This window comes from Uloborus diversus, chromosome 8 (assembly GCF_026930045.1).
Source record: "Uloborus diversus isolate 005 chromosome 8, Udiv.v.3.1, whole genome shotgun sequence".
NCBI classification, from domain to species: domain Eukaryota; kingdom Metazoa; phylum Arthropoda; class Arachnida; order Araneae; family Uloboridae; genus Uloborus; species Uloborus diversus.
This window is the reverse complement of record NC_072738.1, coordinates 70,449,233-70,470,518: the sequence shown is the minus strand read 5'-3', so window position 1 is coordinate 70,470,518 and position 21,286 is coordinate 70,449,233. Positions and strand designations below refer to the sequence as shown.

Sequence of the window (21,286 nt, the reverse complement as noted above, 5' to 3'; positions counted from 1 at the left end):
CTAAAAATTCACTAAACTTTGCATGAATAAATTTAAGGACAAAAATTTGAGTGCAAAAGAGATTTTTCCAAATGCAAGTAGCCTGTACAGGACTCGAAATTCAAAATTCAGGATACTATTACAGTAGACCCTCGTTTTACGCAGGGGTTACGTTCCACGGAAATGCCGCGTAAATTGAAACTACGTAAATTGGACCTAATAGTAGTGTTAAAATAGGGGTTAGGCTCTGTAGATAAAAAATATACTTCATTCTAGTGATGATTAATTGTATAATAAGTTTAATGTGTATTTATATCGGTTTTTATGCACAACATGCATAAAGAAAACTTAAACTAATTTCGTGTTCTGTTTATAAAGAGGAGCTGGCTATGATAGTCTTTTGGCAGTCATTAAGAATTTTTCTCTGTAATTCTTTGCAGAGCATTAATACATCCATGACCATTTGCGTCTTTTCCATGATAGAATCTTCCTTCACTAACAAATCAGAAAAATCATTTCAATTGTCTAGGAATGGCTCAAAATTTTCAATGTGATCGTTTTTGGTTGTGTGTCACTGATGTCAGTATCCTCGTTAATTTTGGCCGCCTTTGTCACTTCTAAAAGCTCTTCTTCCAGTGAGTTCCGAACTGTGTGAGTTTAATAACTTTACTTCAGGAAAGATCTTTGGAACCAACTGCTTAAAATGTCTGCAGTGGCACCAGCTCGATTATTAGCACGCCAAAATGCAGTTTATTACGTGTAATCTGAAATCTTTAGGAGTTTGGATTTTAGAAGAGGGGAAAATTTTATCTGTTAGCATTGCCACATCCGCGTAAAACCGAAACTCATCTGCGTAAAATAAAAGTGTCAAATCTTAAACCGCATATAATTGAAACTGTGTAAAATGAACCTGCATAAAATGAGGGTCCACTGTATTATTTTTTTGAAGTTACTAAACTACAACATTTAAGTTTAAAAAATGCTTCAAAATCGACATTAGTTTGTTCCCTCTTAGAAGTGGTAATAAACATTTCTTGCTGATGGTAAAAATTTAGGAAGTTCAGAGAAAAATCTAATGTTTTATCGTATTTTTTGAGAATTAAAGATTAAAAAAAAAAAGATATTGAAATAAACAAGTTTCAAAAATCATAGGACGTACACAACTTTCATAGTGGTGAATGAAAAGATTTCTTTTTTGTGATTCTGATTATTTTACTGTAGGGACTTTTCCCGATATTCAAATCACTAAAAAATAGGGTGTGAGATTTTGTGGATTTTTTTTTAAATCAAGATAGTCGGATTTTTTAAATTTAAATCAAATTTTTTTAATCTTCAAAATTTGAAGATATTAATTACTGCATTATAAACATAATATATTTCATACATCAGATGAAAAAGCAACTTTTTAGTTTTTTACATTTCATGGCAGTAGCTATTTTTTAGCCTACTTTCCCAGTAAAAGTCAGAAAAAGAAGAAAAAAGCATGAACGAAGGCTTAATGCATCTTAAAAATATAGCAAAAAACAAAAAAAAAGTCAAAAATAAATAAAATAAATAAATATTGAAAAATTAAAAATTGGAAAGTAGGGTATTGAGATGGGGAAAAATGTCTGTCGGGCTGTCTGCCCCCCCCCCCCCCTAATAACTTCTGAATGAATAGTCTGATTCGAAAAAACTTTTTTTTTGTTCGAAAAACCTCGGCAAGGGCACCTCATTCCCATATTTCACTTTTTGATTTGAACTATTTTTTGTTCAATTTTAAACAGTTCAAAAAAACTTAACATGGGGAAATTCAAGGCCTATGGGGAAATTCAAGGCAATTCCGAACTGTGAGGCAAATTTGCTTCAAACAAACTTTGTAGGAAAAAGCTTTTGATGAAAAACTTGTATATAAAATATCTTTTTGATTTGAACAATTTTCCGTTCAATTTTGAACAGTTCAAATCCCTTAACATTAGCGCCTACAGGGAAACTGAAAGTCAATGTAGATTCTGTACTTGAAGGCAGATTTACTTCAAACAAATTTTGTTGGAAATAGCTCTTGACCCCAAACTCCAGACATCGACTCCGAGAATTTACGGGCACTTGACTCCGACTCCTGTGCCCGACAATAAATCGGACTCCGACTCCCCGACTTCGACTCTGACTTCGTAGCTTTGGCAAAAATTTATACACGGAGGTCAAATGACAGACTCCAATTCTTAGATATTCGACTCCGACTCCTTTACCCAAAAAATGAGATCGACTCCGACTTCGACTCTGCAGCTATGGCTTTGACTGTGAAATAATTATTGTTGATCTGAGTTGTTTTCATTTTTACGCTAAAGTTTTAATTTAGGTATTCAGTTTTCGGCGAATAAACTCAAAGGCATTTATGTTTCTACATAAAGATATGCGCAGACGATTTTTTTTTTTTTGACAATGAAAATTATTTCTTTAAGTTGACATTTTATTGTTTTTATTTATTTTGGTAAGTGCATTAATTCATTAAAAAAATTGTTTTTGGCAACACGGGAAAAAGAAACAATTTTTTTTTTGATATGATGTATTTATTTTAATGAGCTTATTAATTTTAATTATTATTTTATCGTTTTGAAAGCTGTTAAAGATTTTTTTAATGGAACACTATTACCTCAGACCTATTATTCAAACTAGTAAAAAAAAAATGTCTGAATATTTTTCAGAGACTGTTAATTCAATTAAGCTATTATTTCTGAATTTTCAATTAAAAGAAATTATGAATTGATGATTTTCCTTTTGTACAAAAAGTAGCTTGCCATGCACAATAATAGCTAAGAACAGTAATCAAAGCATTATCAAGTTTTCACCAATTTGACATTGTAAAATTTATATTATTTTTTTTTTTTATAATCGAGATGAATTTACTTATGTAACACTCTAGCAGCTGGAAAGCTTTTTATGAAAATACATTCAATCTATTTTGCGACTAATTTTAGAAAATATGCACAAAAGAGATTTAAATGTGAAAACCTGTATATGAACACTTAAAGTTTAAATTGATTTTTTTTAAAAAAAATCTCATTTTTTTTAAACTAGGGATTTTTTTTTAATTTGATTTTAAAAGAGACTTTTCTTCAGTTATTAATTGATTTACATTTATGAATATAACTCAACTTGAAACTAATATTTTTTATAAATATAGAAAAACATATTTCAAATATCACTGCACCAAAAAACTTGTATGCCATCATGAAAATTTAAACAATTTAAAGGCAGCTATGCAATAAAGTTGTTTTACTGGTTGAGACGAATTTACCAACACACCGATAAACATCTTATTTCTCACTGCACGAGTTTGTAAAGATTTATTTATTTTTTATAACTATTATTTTTTTATTGCTGCAATTTTCTTAAGTCGTTGAAAATGTTACATTAAGAAATTACCATAGATATTAAGATTTAAAAAAAAAAAAACTTTTTTTTGTATTAGTAACATTTAATGCGGCCCATTGGGCAAATGTCTGGCTGAGGGTTGTAAACCTATTGAATTGGGAAAAATGGGGTCGTCATGTACAAAATATCAGGAGCATGTTAATATCAGGCTTAAATTTGGCAGTGCTGTTACAGAATTTTAAAATTTTCTGGGGGAGGAATGCTGGATTTTATTTTTCTTTGGTAGAATTTTCGATTCCTTAACCCCCACAGTCATCAAGTCCACTTCAGAAAGTATTTCATGGATTTCTATTTAGCTCATGAGATATGTGATGTCTTACTTAGAAACTGTCGAACCAATATTTGCTACTTTAAAAAAATAAGAAAATTGTATCACATATCATGAAGATGAATTACTTTGTCTATGGATGAACATTTTGATGCACAATATCAAAGAGTACCTCAATTTATGCTCAATTCAACTTACTTGGGATCCGAAACTGACAGGTAGTCCCATACTCTTCATCAGTTCGAAATCTTGTTCATACTCTCCCTCGAAAGGAATATAAGCTTCAGGTTCACCTTCAGAGCTGATGGAGTCTTCTTGGTCACCATTTTTCAGTTTAACAGGATTACAATAGTCATCTCTTTGAGAAAGATGTCAAGAGATTTATATAGCAGTTGAGAGGAAAGATATACAACTTTTTTAAGGATGAAGAGACATTTACATAACATACAAAAACATCTTTTTCAACAAACTAAAGAAAAGTATATGAAATACACCACCAGCTCAGTCAATTCCAGCCGAGGACTGCAGTTTCATGTTTATTAGCACTCATTAGCCCGGCATAGGAGTGACTGAGCTGGAGGTGGAAACCTCTTCTGAGCTGGAGGGTAGTAACTTACTAAATAAAGAAAAGTGATTTAAAAACTAGGTAACATCAAGAGCTAAGGTTAGGATTCACGCAACTGGATGATAAACAATGGAAAGAATGAACTATCCAATACATTTAAACAAGAAACATGATTTATAAATTAATGTGACAGAACTTTTTTCAATATCTATACAATGCAAAATTAAATGCCTTTCCTATTAACAATTCAACAGCTTGCTTACCTTATTTAGCCTGTTTATTTTTAAATTTAAAGTCTTAAGTAATTAAAAATTTGAATAATGTAATTAATATTTTGTTTGTGGATTTATCAGGTTATAATTTAATCATTTCTTTTCCATTAAATTATTAATTGAAAAATAATTCATCAGCAAATAATAAAGGAATATAATTTGACTAATCAAAACAATAATTTTCAGAGTCAAACACATATAAAATGAGAAACTTTGCACTTTGTGTCTTCCAATTTCCCAAGCTTTTTGCAAAAAGGGGATAAAATATCAACCCTATGCATGGCTGACCCTTCTGGGCTGATTCTTCATGGCTGATTATCCTTTTTCTTTCCATTGTTAACTAACTGCCCTCAAATTAAATATTTGTTTATTAGCAGAAAAAAAAATGTTATTTCTTACAATTTCATTATTGAGCTCTGTATTCTATTTCTCTAAACATTTTAGAATTTCTACCTTTTTAAACCAAAATCAAAAAGGAGGTGGTTCTCAGTTCATACATTTTGTATTTTTTTTTTTTTTTTATTTTTTTTACGTGTGTGTCAGCTCATAGCCCCTCAATTATTGAACCGATTTTAAGGATTCTTTTTTTCTTTAATGTATAGGGGATGGTCTAACATAGGTCTCGTACTTTTGATTGACAATATTTGTTCTTTAAAAAAAAGTTATAGGCAAAAAATGATTAATTCCATGCAATTTCTCTATTAAAATGATTCAATATAAAACCCATTGTCAGGGGCATAGCTAAGCGGGGGGGGGGGGGGGTTGGGGACAAACCCCCCCCCCCCCCAAAAAGTTAGTCTCAAAAAAAAAGAGAAAAAGAAGAGAGAAGAGAAAGAAAAAAAAAAGAAGAAAAGGAAAAAATTCCAAGCGATTACACACACACACACACACATATATATATATATATATATATATATATATATATATATATATATATATATATATATATATATATATATATATATATATATATATATATATATATATAGAGAGAGAGAGAGAGAGAGATGTATAAATGAAGTAACTCCCCCCCCCCCCCCCGAAAGTCGGGTCTAGCTACGCCACTGCCCATTGTTCAAAAAATGGTTGCAATTAAACAGAAATATAAACAGTAATCATTATGATGAGAACTTTGAATGAAGGAGCTTCTCCAAAGCAAGCATGAACTTCATTCACTATCACAGTGGTATAAGAAAACATAGGATTTTTTATGAGTAGCTTAAAAGTATGTTACTGTGAAATATATATAAGGTTCATTCAAATGAAACGAGGTCAGTGACTTCACGTTAGCATTAAAGGTTAGACGATGCTATGTTTAACTGCATGTATGGGGGGACCATCTAGTGGTAGAGAGACTGATGCATGCGCAACGTTTCATGTTGCAAACGCCGAAGAGAAGGTGGTCACACAAGTTATCGTACACTACGAAACATGTCCTTTTTTGACCACAAGGTCCCACTGCTTGTAGAGTTCCTGAAACAGGGAACCACCATCAATGCCCAGCGTTATCAACAGGGTTCATACACTTGTGATCAAAAAAAATTCCCCGACTTTTCCAGGTTGTTTTTTAAAAAATTCCAGGTTACTCGCTTCATTCAAAATTAAGTTTAAATAGCAATTTTTTCAAAATAATTAAAATTGTTTAGAGTAGCAATGTAAAAGAACTAAAACTTATTTTTTTTTTAAATCACGGATTTTTTTCTTTTTTTTTTCTCTCACGAAATTTCTAGTTTTTTTAAACATTTTGTTCAAAATTGTTTTAATTTGTTTACTACAGTGAAACCTGTGTAAGTTGACAACTTGCGGTGCAGTACTTTGGTGGTCAACTTAGATAGGTGGTCAACTTATGAAGGGGGTAGTGATTTTTTTTTTTTTTTTTTTTTGTCATTTCTTGTACCATGTATTCATTTTTTGACTATTTGACTCTTATTCTTTCCGTTCAACTCACTTTTATTGTTTAACATTACTTTGAGACAATAATTTAAAATGTTATTCAAATATTTTTAGAGGTTATTTTCTCAGAATGACGTATAATGTGTCATGTAAATTTAAAATTTCAGTAAATTGATCAAAAAAAAAAAAAAGAAGAAGAAAACTGCAATGCAAGTAACCTTTACTCTAGCACAGTTCCAATGTTGCCACAAAATATTGCAACTGAAAAAAAAAATACTTTGTCTTTTTCTACTGACACATGTTTTCATTGAACAGAGAGTACAAAAGGTAATCTCAATCTCAAATAGAATAACAAAAGAAAAGCAAATAAAAGGGTTCTTAGTAGTTTTCCAATGTGGTTAAACTTACAAGGAGGTTTAGTTATGCTGCTGTTTTATTTAGTTGGTAAAAAACTGGTCTGGCATCAAAAATATTCTTGGAAAGCCATTAAAAAAATAATAATAAAATAAAATAATTTACTAAATTAAGTTTTAAAAACTAAACCAAGTGGTCAACTTACAAAAGGTTTTTTACAATACTCCAAACCAAATTTGGGGTACATTAGTGGTCAATATAGACAGGTGGTCAAGATAGAAAGGTGGTCAAGTTACAGAGGTTTTCCTTCATTACACAAGATAGGACTAATTCCGTTCCTGACAAAAGGGGTCAACATAGACAGATGGTCAACTTACAAAGGTGGTCAACTTTACAGGTTTTACTGTACTTGTTGAAAATAGAGTGCTTTCAACTTATTTTAGCATTTCTTCGATGTCACGTGTCATGCAATCTTTTAGCATTCGCTGTTGGTTTACAATACTCCTTTTTATTTTCTTATTAGTATATAACACAAAACATATTGAGCAAAATACAAAGCTAAATTTCAGTATAAATATGATTAACTTGTTGCATCGATCGGCATACCATATAATGCATAATAACAAAAATCAACATCCGCCAATCATAGGCCAATGCCAATAATCATTTTTGTTTTTTCCTTCCGCATATTATAGGATACTTACATTAAAATACCAATTTTTCTTTCTCAGAAAGTAATAGTTCATTTTCAAAACTTCATAACTTTTTGCACATTTTTTTACTTTCAACAGTTTACATTGATATAAACATCCAATTCAGTTTTTGGAAGTTTACGTCTACTTCCATCGTGCAAACGATCAAATATGGTGACTAAGTGAAAATTTTAATAAGTAGATTTTTGAATTTGTAGCATAAAAGTGGTTATAAATAATTAATAATCCTTAAAAAACTACTACAATTAAGACAAAATAGTCAGTTTTTAGCACATAAGCATCTAAATCAATTAGAATAAAAAAATGTTCTGAAGATCAAATTTTGTATTTTTCCAGAAAATAATTACGAATTATCCGGAAAAAAAGACACATTTTGCGTTGTTTTCAATAGTTTGCATTGCAATTAACATCCATTGCCTTTTTCGGGAACTTGGGCACTTAAAAACAAGGCCGTATCCAGAAATTTTTTTCGGGAGGGGCCCGGATAGCACATTGCCGTAACACACACATACACATATAGTATATATAGACACACCAAACGCATAAAAATGTTAACATAGAAGACTTTTTGTCTCGATTTTTAATGATTCCACTGTTTGGACTGTTGTTATTTTATTTTAATTTCTTATTATTTTTCTTATTCACCTTGTAGTGGTAAGGATAACAGGAGAGTGTCCCTTTAAGTCGGATGTAGAACATCCATAATTTCAGGGGGTCCGGGGGTTTTCCCCCGAGAAATTTTTGAAAAAAAAAATCTGTATTTTGAGGCCTTATATTAGGTAATTGAGACTACAAAAATATGAAGACAAAAAAAAAATGACAAACAAAGTCTTTTAAAAGTTATACATTCTTTTGCAAATCAAGATCAAACAAAATAAAAATTGCTTGCTGGACAAATCATGGAACTTAATGGACAGAGAGGAAAAACAAAAGAGGAGAAAAGAGAAGCACCCCGCCATTTGCTTGTATCGGCTTTTAATGAAGTTTGTTTTTGATCACTCCCCCTATACCCCTATTTTTTTTTTTTTTTTTTTTTTCATTAAATGCCCTACAGTATGAAAATTGTACAAAACAGTTTAAAAGAAATGGTGTAGACATTCAGAAAATAAGAACGGAAGAGTAGTATTCTGGCCATTTGGACAATTCATACTTTATTTTCTTGATAAGATACAAAATTGAAGAACTTTTCAAGGAATTTCAAAAACTTAAATAATTTTCAAAGACTCTCGAACAGTTAAAATTATTTGAAGCTCTTTATTTACACTTTTCAGAAGTTGATTGCACAGTCTTACAAAATGATTATAAATTTGTAGGACACACAGAGTAGTACACAGAGAGTAGAGTAAGTGTTATTTTTTTTCTCATACTTAAGGTATTAACAGTATGCAGTAGAAGTAAGAAAAAAAACAAGCAATAACAAAAAAAACTTTCATGATACTGAATTTGGCATTAAATAAATGCAAGACAAGAAAAATATAAGTCACAAAAATGATCTTGAAAATTAGGCTACAAAAACGCGAGAATCATGATTTTTGCATTTTTTACTCAGGATGTATCGAGGAGCTGAATTTGGCACATCTTGGTAACAAGATTCTCGCCTAATCGGAAACTAGGGGCCCAGCCTTTGGGGAGTCCCCGGCTCGAAATCAGTACAGTGTAAGTTTTATAAGAGTTTTAGGGGGAGGAAGGCAGGGTCGTTCATAGAGGGGAGAATAGACACTTGTTGGCCCGGGCCCGAGCTTAAATGGGGCCAAATATTTTTAAACCTAGGGTTGAAAATATGGGTAAACAATATGGAAGGGGCCCAAAAAAGCATTTGTGACAGCCCCAAAATTTCTGTGCACGCCTCTGGAGGAGGAAGCGCATAGAAGTCAGTTCGGTAGACTTAAAAGTCTACCGAACTGACAAAGGGCCTGCTTTGACCCTCGATTGCCCTGAATTGAATTGGGAAAGAGAGCAGGGAGTCCTAATTAAAGGTCTAAATTTCAAGTGTGCCTTGCAGCTAATGAGAACTAGAACTGCTTTTTCTGTACTTCTTCAAAATATTATAAATTTTGAATAGTAGCAAAATTAAGAATAAAAAAAAATTTGTTATTTTCCTTTTCTGACATTAGGAATTAAAAAAAAAAAGAAAAAAAAATCTTCTTCTGTTTTACGGTACAAAACATTTCGGGTTTCGGGGGGGGGGGGGGGGCCGGGCCCGTCAGGCCCCCCCCCTCTGGATACGGCCTTGCTTAAAAAGTGTTGTGTACTTCCATCTTGGGAATGACCAAATATGGCGGCAACGCCCAAAAATAAGAAAGAATTTTTTGAATTTTTCGCATGAAAACAATTAAAAAATAATACATATTCATTAAACTACAATTCAGTTGAAAAGTTTTTAGCACATTCGGGTCCAAGGCAATGAGGATAAGATTGAGTTTTAAGAACAAAAGTTTTCATTTCTGAAGAAAATTATTTAAAATAATAATAATAATAATAAAACAATTTGCAGCCCATTTAGTGTTATTTTCATTAATTTGCAATTAAAGAAAACATCCAATTCTGCTTTGTTTTTGGAAACTCAGGCATTTAAGATCGTGTCTACTAACATCTTGTGAAAGACCAAAAAATACGACTACATTTCACACGTAGCTGAAAAGAATTTCCGATAAAAAATTTACAAAAAAAAAAAAAACAATTTTTCCTGATCGACCCTCCCATTTTCAGGTTGTGCTTCTGAAGCAGTAAATTGTATTTTTTCCTGTTGAGTTTGTGCATATTTCCTGTTCACCAGAGAAATTTTTTCCTTGGGAACTATTGAGGGTCAAAAATGACAGCTGCGGAAGTTTTTTTAGGTCGCCACTTTTTTTTATTGCTAGCGTCATTTTGTCTCAAAGTTTTAAAGTTTTTTAAAAGAAACATCAATAAAAATGAGGATTAGACCGCATACAACAAAATTCCCTGGGAAAAAAAATTTGGGCGGCACATTAGGAAAATTCCCTCCCTCACATTTTTGTCTATGTCATTTTCCCTGACACTTCCTGGTTTTCCCGGAGTGTACAAACCCTGATCAGGCCACTTTACAAGACGAGTCACTAAGACGAAACTGCAAGGTATTTTGTCCAAAGGCGTTCACATACGGTCAATGAGGTGAAGACGACTGCAGTAGTTCTGGTGGAAAACGCTGGAGTTGGAACATCCACCATGCACCCTTTCACCGTGCAGACATTCCACTCTGTGACTTTTATGTTTTCGGACCTCTAAAACAAGCTATTCGCAGATGATGAACCAGATAATGCGGATATTACAATGAACGACGAAGTGTCTAACTGGGTTCAGCCTTGGATCGAATAGCAACCTACTAGCTTCTTCAAAGATGGAATTGACCACCTAGTGTCGCAATGGGATAAATGTGTCAACAGTTTTGGCGACTATTTTTGAGATAATAAAATCGCTGCCCTTACTTTACACTAGCGAAATGGTTTCATTTGAATGCCCCTTATAAAATAGTGGAAGTAAATTTTTATATTTAGATTATTCCAATTAGTTAGTTCACAAATAAAGACCAGAGAAACAAGGATTTTGAATCACGGGTGCAAGTTTGCTGATGTGCTCAAGACGGAAAATATTTTAGGTAAAAAAAACTGAGATTTCTAACACTAACAAGATTGATCTCAAAGTAGCTTTTTCTTTGTATTTGGCATTTTTTAATTTCCTTGCATCCAACTTTTTCTCTTTTATATGTTTTTCTTTTATTAATTTAAAACCATTATGCATAAATGTTGATGCTATGCAATGAGTTCACAGTAACAGAGCTACCTAAAAAAAGACAAACGGAACATGTCTAAAAGCCACGCTTACAGCAGCACGTAGCAAACAAAACAAGCTCATAAACCGAGAGAATGTCAATGTAAATTCATGATTATAGAACGGTATGATAAATAAAGCATATTTCTCAAATGCCTAATTTTCCTTCTTTTTACTCCAAGTAAAACCTGAAGGAAAATTGTCGAATTAGTTTCCGTCCTGCCCTCCATCTCGGAAATTTCATCGAGACGGAAATCCGTCCTGAGACGGAAGGTCTTGCACCCATGTTTTGAATGCTCAATGCAAGGACTTGTGTTGAGAAAAAAAAAAAAAAAAACAGGGTTTGGGTTGGGGCACACCAATTGTTGCCTGAAAAGGGCAGAGTGCAGCACCCTCCTCAAAAGTCTGGAGGAAACACTAGACTGGTTACTGATACAATAAATATGGTGGATGGCACTTATGAACAAATGGTGTCATTTATTCTCAAATATTACACATATTGTCAGCTCAAGGAAACAGTAGGATATTTTATTCTTATTCCTAGGATTAGATGTCTTATTGTTGCTCTGAGGTGATATTTCCAACATGTTAAAACTGTGGAAAGCAGATGCAGGGGTGATTGTAACTCCATGAAAAAATACCTGAACTTTTTTTCCTAAGAAGAAAAAGTATTTTGATGGGCATATATATGCATTACGTGTATGTACACATTATATGTATATAAATAATTTAGTTACATAGTTATTTGTTGGGACTAAAACTCGAAGTTTTAATTGGACTTCATACATCCATGTGCATGGTGGGAATTAAATTCTTTTAATTTTTCTCATTTCTTAAAATATTTCAAAGAATGTTTTATTTTCCTCCTTTGTAACTGAATCCTTAACCATTAATTACATTCATTTACTAATACACTAAAGCCTAATACACCAGCATTTTTTAATGATTCCCGGTTTCTTTTATGAGTATTTGTAGAAGAATGTTGCATTGCAATAATGCCTTCACACCATCATTAGCATATGTAAAGGGCTTGTTGCAAGAAACACAAAACCATAGGCGGATTTATGGGGGGCGGAGGGGGGCAATGCCCCCCCAGTCTTGGGAGGACTTTATACATAGTAACAATACACCTTCCAAAATCTTAAAAGAAAAAATTATGATTTTTTTCTTTTTTGAATAGTTCAGAAGCGAAAATGAAGAAAAATAGCGGCTGTCCATTTCTAAATGGTGGGGGGGGGGGGGGGAGAAACCATACAATGTATTACAAGTAGTAAAGTGGTCACTGGGATGCTGAAATGTAATAAAAACAACTACTTCGAACTGAAAACCATTAGGGCAAATATATAAGGGTCATTCTCCAGAAAAGGTAACTTTTTAATTCAAATATTTTTCAATTTCAAAGCCTTTTCTTTTCTTATTTTTTATTCTTACATGAAAGTGTTACCTACTAGAAGTAACGACAAACAATGGCCTAGCAAGGTTCCAATAATTTTACTCATAAATAAAAAAAATTAAAAAATGCTTTGTTCACGGAAAAAAAAAGAAGAAAAAACTTTTAATGTTTAAAAATTGTGGCTAATTTAGTATCAAAGTAGTAATTTTGTTAATTGTGCAAACAATGAGCTACTTTAATGATTAGTGGGACTCTAATGTTAAGCTCTCTTAATTAAAGTACAGCTTAATTAGTAGGTTTCCTTTTAATTAAAATGTGTGTTAAAAAGTAGTATTTAGTAAATTTGAGAATATACTGGCAATTTAAAATTTTGGTAGAATACCTAAGATTGATGTATTTCCCCTCCATCATTTATTTTCACCTCAGAAATAATGACATTGATAAGGCCTGTCATAGAGGTGAGGAATTTTCCATTATTATTGGCCTAATATGGATACATTTTTCAGGGAAATATTTTTTTTTCTTCGTTGATACAATCTGTACGTGTAAAGCATATGAAAACATGTTCACTTATTTTTTTACATTAATTTACATCCCTGAAATTCAAGTTCACGGAGGTGAGAAGTCACAGTAACCATACTTAGTTTTTAAAGCAAAATCTGTCTTCTTGTTTTTCGACAAAAATCTCACAACTTCTTTATGGCTGAAAGTAAACAAGGGGGCCTCCTTGTATCATGGAAAATAAAATTTGATGTCAAGACTGCCACGTGTTAATGAGGAATGGCATTTTGTGCTTCAGTAACGGAGGTGAGAATTTATTGTGTGACACAACTCCTTATCCTACTAAAACGAACTAAAACACAATATTAAAAATTAAATATACTTAAACAATTGGTATTTAAGTCACTTGTGAAAGGAATAATAAATAAATAAGTATATACTTTTAATTAAACAAGTTATAAAGCAACATAAACAGTCACACAAGGTGTGTAACATGCCACGGAGGTGAGAATTCACATGTTGTGAACCAAAAAAACAAAAAATACTAAAATAAAAATTATTATTAAAAAATTGTTGGCAGGTTTAAATAGATATATTTTTGATGAAATTAAAAAGCATTGTTATTGTTAGATGAATTGTTCCTTAAAATTTTTACTGTGAAAGGCGTGCGACTCAAAAGTTACACTTTTTAAAAAATGACCCATAAGTGAAAATATCGACTAAACGACCTATGTATTCAGCAGCAATACATGAAATAATCAACGACTATTTCAACAAATTAGAATCTCAAATAAAGATTAAAAAAAAGAAAAGAAAGTACTTGAAAAAATACATTTCATTTTAAAGTGCTTGAAAACTTTGGAAAAGTGTGGATACAAACCATAAATTTAAACATTTATAACAAATGGTAGGGGTTAGAGGGATAGATGCCGAAGTATGTTAAATTTTGTTCCTTGCCTCATTCTGCATCAAAAATGCAAAAACCATGGTTCTCACGTTTCTGTAACATATTAATTGAGATAAATTTTTGTGACTCACATGTTTCATATCTTGCTGTTTATTTAATCCCAAATGCAATGCATTATTTTGGAAATTCTAATATACTGCTTGCTTTTTATCTTGCTTCGAATGCATATTGTTAATCTGTTTAGCACGAGAAAAAAAACTCGTTTTCTGCACTGCTTGTAATTGAAGAAAAAAGTTGTTGAAATGAAAAATCAATATATTTTTTTTCTTTTAAACTTAAAGTAATTGTATCTTACGAAGTTAGAACAATACTGTAAAACTGTAAAATCTAGTACTAAATTTCAGAGACTGAAAAGGGCAAATGAAGCCTAGAATAGTTTTAATTGTTCTGGAGTCCTTGAAATGGATTAGACGAGTTTTTGAAATTCCTAAGCAAAGAGTGCTTCAAATTTATTTCTTATCAAGTGTATAAATTATGAATTATTCAAATGAGCAGCATGTTACTCTCTTGTTACCTATTTTCCAAATCTGTACACCGTTTCTTTTAAAGCACTTTTTACTATTGATCATTTTGTATTTAATTTATTGTTGTATTTGCGGGTGGATTGAAGACGTGATCAAAAACTAATTGAATTGAACCGACAGCCGATGTAAGCAAATAACAATGCATAACCTTCTATTCTACCTTGCTTTTTCTCTCTGAGGACTGCTGTCACTCATTTGCCAACACGAAAACAATTTTTACTTTGTATTATCGTAATTCGCATAAGATTATTTTGCTATTTTTTTCTGAGATTTTTGTGGTTCCAATTACCCCTTATAAGCCTTAAAAATGCAGAATTTCATATCTATTTTACAAAAATTCCTCCGGGAGGGAAACCCCATGACCCTTTAAATTGGGGATATTCTATACACTACTTAAAAGGGACACTTCCCAGCATATACCAAATGTATAATGCATAATGGGGGGGGGGGGGTTCGGAGCTTTAAAATATGGCCTTTTTTGCCACCGACAGAAAAGCTGTTTGGACTACAAAATAGACTCAAAATCTGAAATAGCTTAAGGTCACATGAAGTCTAAATCTAGCCTTGATTACAACTAATATTACTCAAAAAAAAAAAAAAAAATCCTGCCCCCCCCCCCCCCCAGGAACTCAGTCCTAAATCCGCCTATGCACAAAACCAAAATCCAGCCCTCTCAATTTTTTTACACTATATTTCCATCTTTTCATTGTAGCAATCCACTCTGTTTAACCATTCCCAATTAAACTTGTTCTTCTTTCCTGCATCGATGGAGCCAATATCTTCAGAGTTATCTAGATACCTCATTTTTTAAATGAGAACATGCAAAGTTCAAATGTTCAAATTTATCAAACAAAAATAGTAGCGAAATGAAAAGCAAGAGTTAACTAAACAAACTAATTTATATTTACGAGGAGCATATTAATAACGATAAAGTATAATTAGAATTAGTTCAATAACAACAGAACGAACGCAGATCAAGATCATAAACCAGAACATAAAATAAAGAAAATATTTGCATACGATCAATTCCTCCAACTGCCATAAAGAACAAAGACAGGAGTCGAAGCTCTTATCCCTTTTCTCTTTCTACCTTCCCCCAGTTTACAAAACATGACCGTAGCTTACGCTTTATATTTATACCAAATGTCTTCAATTTGGATTTTTTCGTTTCATTAAACATCGCCCTAAATTTTACTAAAATGAGTTTTTCTGAAAATATAGACGTTCCGGTATTTTCGAAGATGAAGATACCGGAATTCAAGATGAAAATACCGGAAATCCGGTAAAATACCGGAACGCAATCACCCCTGCAGATGCTAACGCATGCTCTCAATAATTTTAACCAGTCACCAGTCGATCAATCATACATCCATACTTTAGCCAGGATTTAAACTGAGGTCCTCTGCAGATATTGACTATACTGTTTGAAATCAATTCTTAAAAATCATTTACAATTCTTCTGATACTGATAGAGTAGTAAGAATAATTGAGCGTTTATGTTCATTTTTTGTTTAGGAAATCTAAGTCACATGTTAAAATTCGAATTTCTTTCTTTTGAAATATTTAATGTAGATGCAATTTACAATAACTTAAAATTGTTTTTTATATTTCTCAACAGTTTTGGTTTAAAGAACTTATATTAATACTCCAAAAACTACAAGAACTATAATATAAATAAATACATTTATCGAAACTCTCTTGATCAATAATAACCTTACTTCAGTTTGGCTCTTGTGCACACACAGACATTATTAGTATCTTCAAAGACAGCTTCAAGTTCAATGTGTTTTGAAACATACAGAAATGTCATTCTAAAAAAGAATAGATCAAAAAATATACATACACTACTATATAAAAAAAAAAAAAGGAATTCCTGAACTATATCAGCAAATGATTTACTAAATGTTCTTATGATTTTAACAGGTTTTATTTAGCTCACTATAAAAATGGGAACGAAATAAATGAAGAGCATATTTTTGAATGAATATCTACAAATTATTAAGTAAAATATTTTCCATTGACATAGATAAATTGAAATCGAAACTAAAATTTTCAAATTCATTATCAATTTGATGTAATTATCTTTTCTATAAATCAGTAGTGGACGGAAACCAAGACAATAAGTTACCAACATTTAAAGTTTAAAAAAATTGAAAAAATGATGCATGATTACGCGTTTTACATACGTTTAACACAATTAAATGCTTTACAGTTCACTTGAAAGATCATGTAATATTAAAAGTAGGCATCAGGAAACCCTTTCAAAAACAACGCACATTTATCAAGTCCAGAAAAATAACATGATGAAACATCCCGCAGCTTTTTTGGGAAACTAAAAAAAAAAAGCAACAATAGAAGAAGGAATTTTGACTTGAAAATCAAAAATAGCGTGTCAAAAAATTTGTTTTAGCTTCAATATTTTATTTATTTTTTGTAAATTCTATATTCATTTCAGGAAAATTTAACAATTTCGTCTTTTTTCATCTGTTCGTTGGAATGATTTTTATTGACCAAAAATAAAAAAAGGAAAAAGAACTTAATTCTCACTGTTGGAAACAAATATTTTCAATTTAAACTTTTTTCATAAGCGTTTATTAATCGTAAGTTATTAATTTCAGTTCAATAGTATGGTTTGTATAGCAGAAATACACAAGATTCGGCATTCAGTAAATTTCAGGTTTTACTAATAGGTGTCGCTTCTTGTGGATTTACCGGCGTTCGACTTTTGAATAAGGTAAATTTAATTTTTAAAATTTGTTACCAATTTCCCAATTATTTGATTGCTTATTATTACCTTTAAAATTTTAAATGTCATTCAGAACGCTCAAGCATATATAAACATCCATTCTTATTTTGGCCCTATTTTAGGTTAACAACAACCGACTTACCCTTTGTCTGATAGTTGCTTCACGACGTTGATATTGCACGCGCCATTTTCGCCGGAGTTTGAAACAGAGCTCGAGCTGTACGTTTCACGTTTATTTTAACTAATTGTAGAAAAATGAGTCACGCAAGTAACGCTACTGACGCTGTCGACAAAGAAAAGGCTGCTGGAGATAAATCTGAATCATTAAAAAGACCTTCTTCTGAGGTAATGTGCATATTCGTAGTATTAGTGCTAGTATCGGCGGGTTCCATTGTTGAAAAAAAAATGAAATTCCTTAAATTTTGTGTTTGAACGGTATAGTTTTCATTGTTATGTTGAAAAAAACTAAAAGATAGTTGTAGTTAAGTTTTTGTAATGAAATTGATGAAGATTAATGTATATTTAAATGGTGTAATATTTCATCAGTTTTTGATCGATTCTTGAAATATTGTAGTTTTTGCCTATTTGTTCTTTCTAATTGCTTCATCATGACATAACTAATGATGCTTATTGAATTTAGTATCTTCGGAAATGAATGAACATAAATTCTCTTCACATTCTGAAAATTTCAGTTGAGCGGGAAATCCACGATGCCGGTCATTGGAAAGTGTACCGGAACTTGAATGCAATGCCCTGTTCGTTTTGGTTTGTTGTTGGGAATATCGATGATTTTTAGTCAAATAGTATTGCTTTCAATAAGAAGTTTGAATAAATTTGCCTTAACTTATAAGTATATCATTTAACTCTCGTTGATTACTTGAACATCATATTCACATACAAGTTTGAAATAGTAGTTTTCGTGACTAAAAAACATATTGAAGTAAATTTTAAACATTACAGCTCTCTAAAAGTTTCTTTATATAAAACTGAATGCACGTTTCCAAATCACAAGAGTTAAGTTTTTTGGTAAAGTAATAATTTAGAGCAATCTTTTAAGTTATTTTAATGTATAGGAAATGTTTGAAAAATAGAAATCTAAACTAAAGGAATTAACAAAGTGAGTTTACTCCCATGAGTGTACAACATGTTCTATGGGAGATATACATGTAATGCAATGCATTCATAAATTGTCTATTCATCTCGTTCTGAGCAGGACAACGCCGTTTAGCTGCTTTTAAGTGTTCGGCTTTGTTGCTGTATAATACCAAAGTGACCTGTTTTCTGAAGTGTAGTAACATTGTGCATGACTAATTAAAAGGCAACCTCATAATATTAAGAAATGACTGTACAAATTAGTATAGAAGTACCGAGTAACACTTTGACACAGTACTCGGCCTTTCACCACTCAGGCGAGTTACTAAGTTCCAATTATGTTTTAAGAAGAACCACCGACACACAAGTTGCGAATTTTGAACTCATTGGAATAGTAGTATAGATCTCCATGTCCAAATAATAGTTTTTAAAACAAAATTCCCGCTGAAATTAAATTATGCGTTATTTAAAATATTGTTTGTCTCTATAATTTTACAAATAAGTTGTCTTTTAAATTAAAAGTAAATATGCATAAAAGGTAGGATTAATAAAGTTGGAACTAAAACAAATTATAATCTATACTTCTAGTCCGCCAAAGGTTAATAATTTTTAAAAGCAAATGAAACAACTCTAAAAGCACAAATGTGGAGGAGCACTGCAGACATGTGTTTCTGCATTACGAGAAACTTTTTCAGTGCATAAAATGTGACCTAATGAGTGTAAAAAAATCTTGACTTTTGTCAGATGTCTTTAAATCCATAAGCTCGCATTTTGTGCATTGAAAAATGAATTCCTTGCAATGCCAAAACATGTGTCTGCAGTGGCAAAAATCCATTTAATAATATAAAATTTTCATATTTTCTGTACTTACTTTTTCCGTCCCATTTTTAATAAATAAGTTTCATTAACTTTGGGCATTAAAATATAAGATTTATTCCATTGAAGCATAACAAACTTCATTATCCTGAAAATTTGAATTGTGAATGATTGCATTATATTATATTCGTGTACATTTTACTTCCTTTTACAAAAAAGGAAGTATTTTATTCGCAAAAAAAAAATGTTCACTCAAAAATCTTTCCATTTTTTTCACCCCTGAATGAATGTTGAGTTTTTTTTTTTTTCGACCCGATCACACGTAGATGTATGCCTAGGAACGTACAGGCACACGAAATATCCATTTTGACGACCTCCGAGTACTACGACAAGTTTTCTCGTGACGTCCGTATGTGTGTACATATGTGCCTTGCATAACTCAAAAACGGTATATCTTAGAAAGTTTAAATTTGGACCTTTGGGAGGAAATCATTGTTAAATTCAATGCTAACTTGAGTGGTGTTATAATTTGTCAAACAATAGGCGATATATTGCCAAGCTTTTGGCCGTCAAGTTTTGTCGCCATCTTGGCGAAAAATTAGGCGACTTTTTTGTTCTTTAATTTTTAAATCTGGTTTTAATTCGGCCAGTGTTGGTGATATTTAAAGAGTTAACCACTGAATCACATTAAATTGGTGCAAAAAAGACATGTGAGGCACACATCAGCTTGTTAATTGTAAAATCTGCTTTGAACAATATTCAATTTTTTGCTTCTCTGTATTGGCAGAGTACCTGATCAAAATTTGGCCGAGTAACGAGAAACAACGCAATCAAACTCAAATAATAAGAGATAACTATTCTATTATTGATATCTGTTGTAAAAGCCTGAGTTTTTATTCACTATTTCTTATTTTATTTATTTTTTTATAGTTGAATGATATTGGAAAAGAAGATTCCAAACAAAAATTACAGAAAGTAAGTTGATATTATATTTTTATTCTTTCATAATGTCGACAATAAATACTTTATTTTGAAACCTAAGATTGTGTTTCTGCCAGATAAAACTGATTTGTCTTTGTATTGTATAAATGTGTGCCTTCAGGGTTGTACAAACCCTAAATGTAGCAGATACCTTGTAAATAACAAGAAATAAAGAAACTACAAGTAATTATAAACTATAAGAACTTAATTTAGGAGAAAAGCTCTATTTTTATTCATAAAGCCATCTTGAAAAATTTGAGAACTTATGAAATTACTCAGTTCTGAAAAAATAGCAATAAAATTTGTTCAGTAGCATGTGATTTTGTTGTAGGACAGTGGGGGCTATTTGTTGGTCATGAATTGAAATAAAATTATTAATAGTATTAAAATTATTGAGACAAGGACCCCTTGTCAGTTAAGTTGCTGGATCCCCTTCCCCTATAAAATTTAATTCTGCTCTGTCTGTTTCAAAGCCGGGTCCTCTCAAGGGCCAGGGCAGTTGTTCTGAAAAGGCTAACATGACCTCTTGACATCCCTGGTTCCCTTACATCAATCAATATATCGGCTCATTTGAAAGAGTGCCACAATACGAAGAAAAGAAATTTTACAGAGGTAGTGTTTATGTTGAAATCTTCAAGCAATTTGCATTAAGGAAAGTAAGTTTGCTGTGCTCTCTAATAGGGCAGTTCTCAAAAGGTGGGAACAAAAAAGTTAACTTTGAGCCATTTCAAAAATTTTCAAATTTGACATCAATTTTGCTTTTATTCTATAGTATGCATACCTAGAACACAATATATGAACATGAAAAGACAGCAGGTATTTGTAAAAACTGTTAATTAGCAAATTAAATCAGCAGTCTGTAGGTAACAGATTTTGGACATTGTTGTCCTTTAGGTAACAGATTTTGGACATCATCATAATGTAAGTTTCAGCATTTTTGACAATTGTTAATCTGATTTTTAACTTTTCCAATGAAAATTTTATTTACTACTTCTTGAATTTTGCAATTTAATAATAAA

The 21,286-nt window shown here is 31.6% G+C and overlaps 1 protein-coding gene and 1 long non-coding RNA gene across 3 annotated transcripts in view; one reads left to right on the top strand and one right to left on the bottom strand.

Moving 5' to 3' along the window:
* LOC129228157 (trimethylguanosine synthase-like) overlaps positions 1 to 16,901 on the bottom strand; it is a 39,533-nt gene extending 22,632 nt beyond the window's left edge. For both annotated transcript variants that reach the window (XM_054862809.1, XM_054862810.1), the window contains exons 1-3: positions 16,819 to 16,901; positions 16,351 to 16,443; positions 3,860 to 4,019 (exon numbers count right to left, since the gene is read on the bottom strand). In XM_054862809.1, the coding sequence (XP_054718784.1) occupies positions 3,860 to 4,019; positions 16,351 to 16,442 (252 nt within the window). In that variant the 5' untranslated portion in view covers position 16,443; positions 16,819 to 16,901. The remainder of the gene's footprint in view (positions 1 to 3,859; positions 4,020 to 16,350; positions 16,444 to 16,818) is intronic.
* Positions 16,902 to 17,304: 403 nt separating this feature from the next.
* Positions 17,305 to 20,261, top strand: LOC129228161 (uncharacterized). The gene is made up of 3 exons (XR_008580895.1): positions 17,305 to 17,366; positions 17,501 to 17,723; positions 20,217 to 20,261. It is a non-coding gene; the product is annotated as an uncharacterized LOC129228161 (long non-coding RNA).
* The last annotated feature ends 1,025 nt before the right edge of the window (positions 20,262 to 21,286 follow it).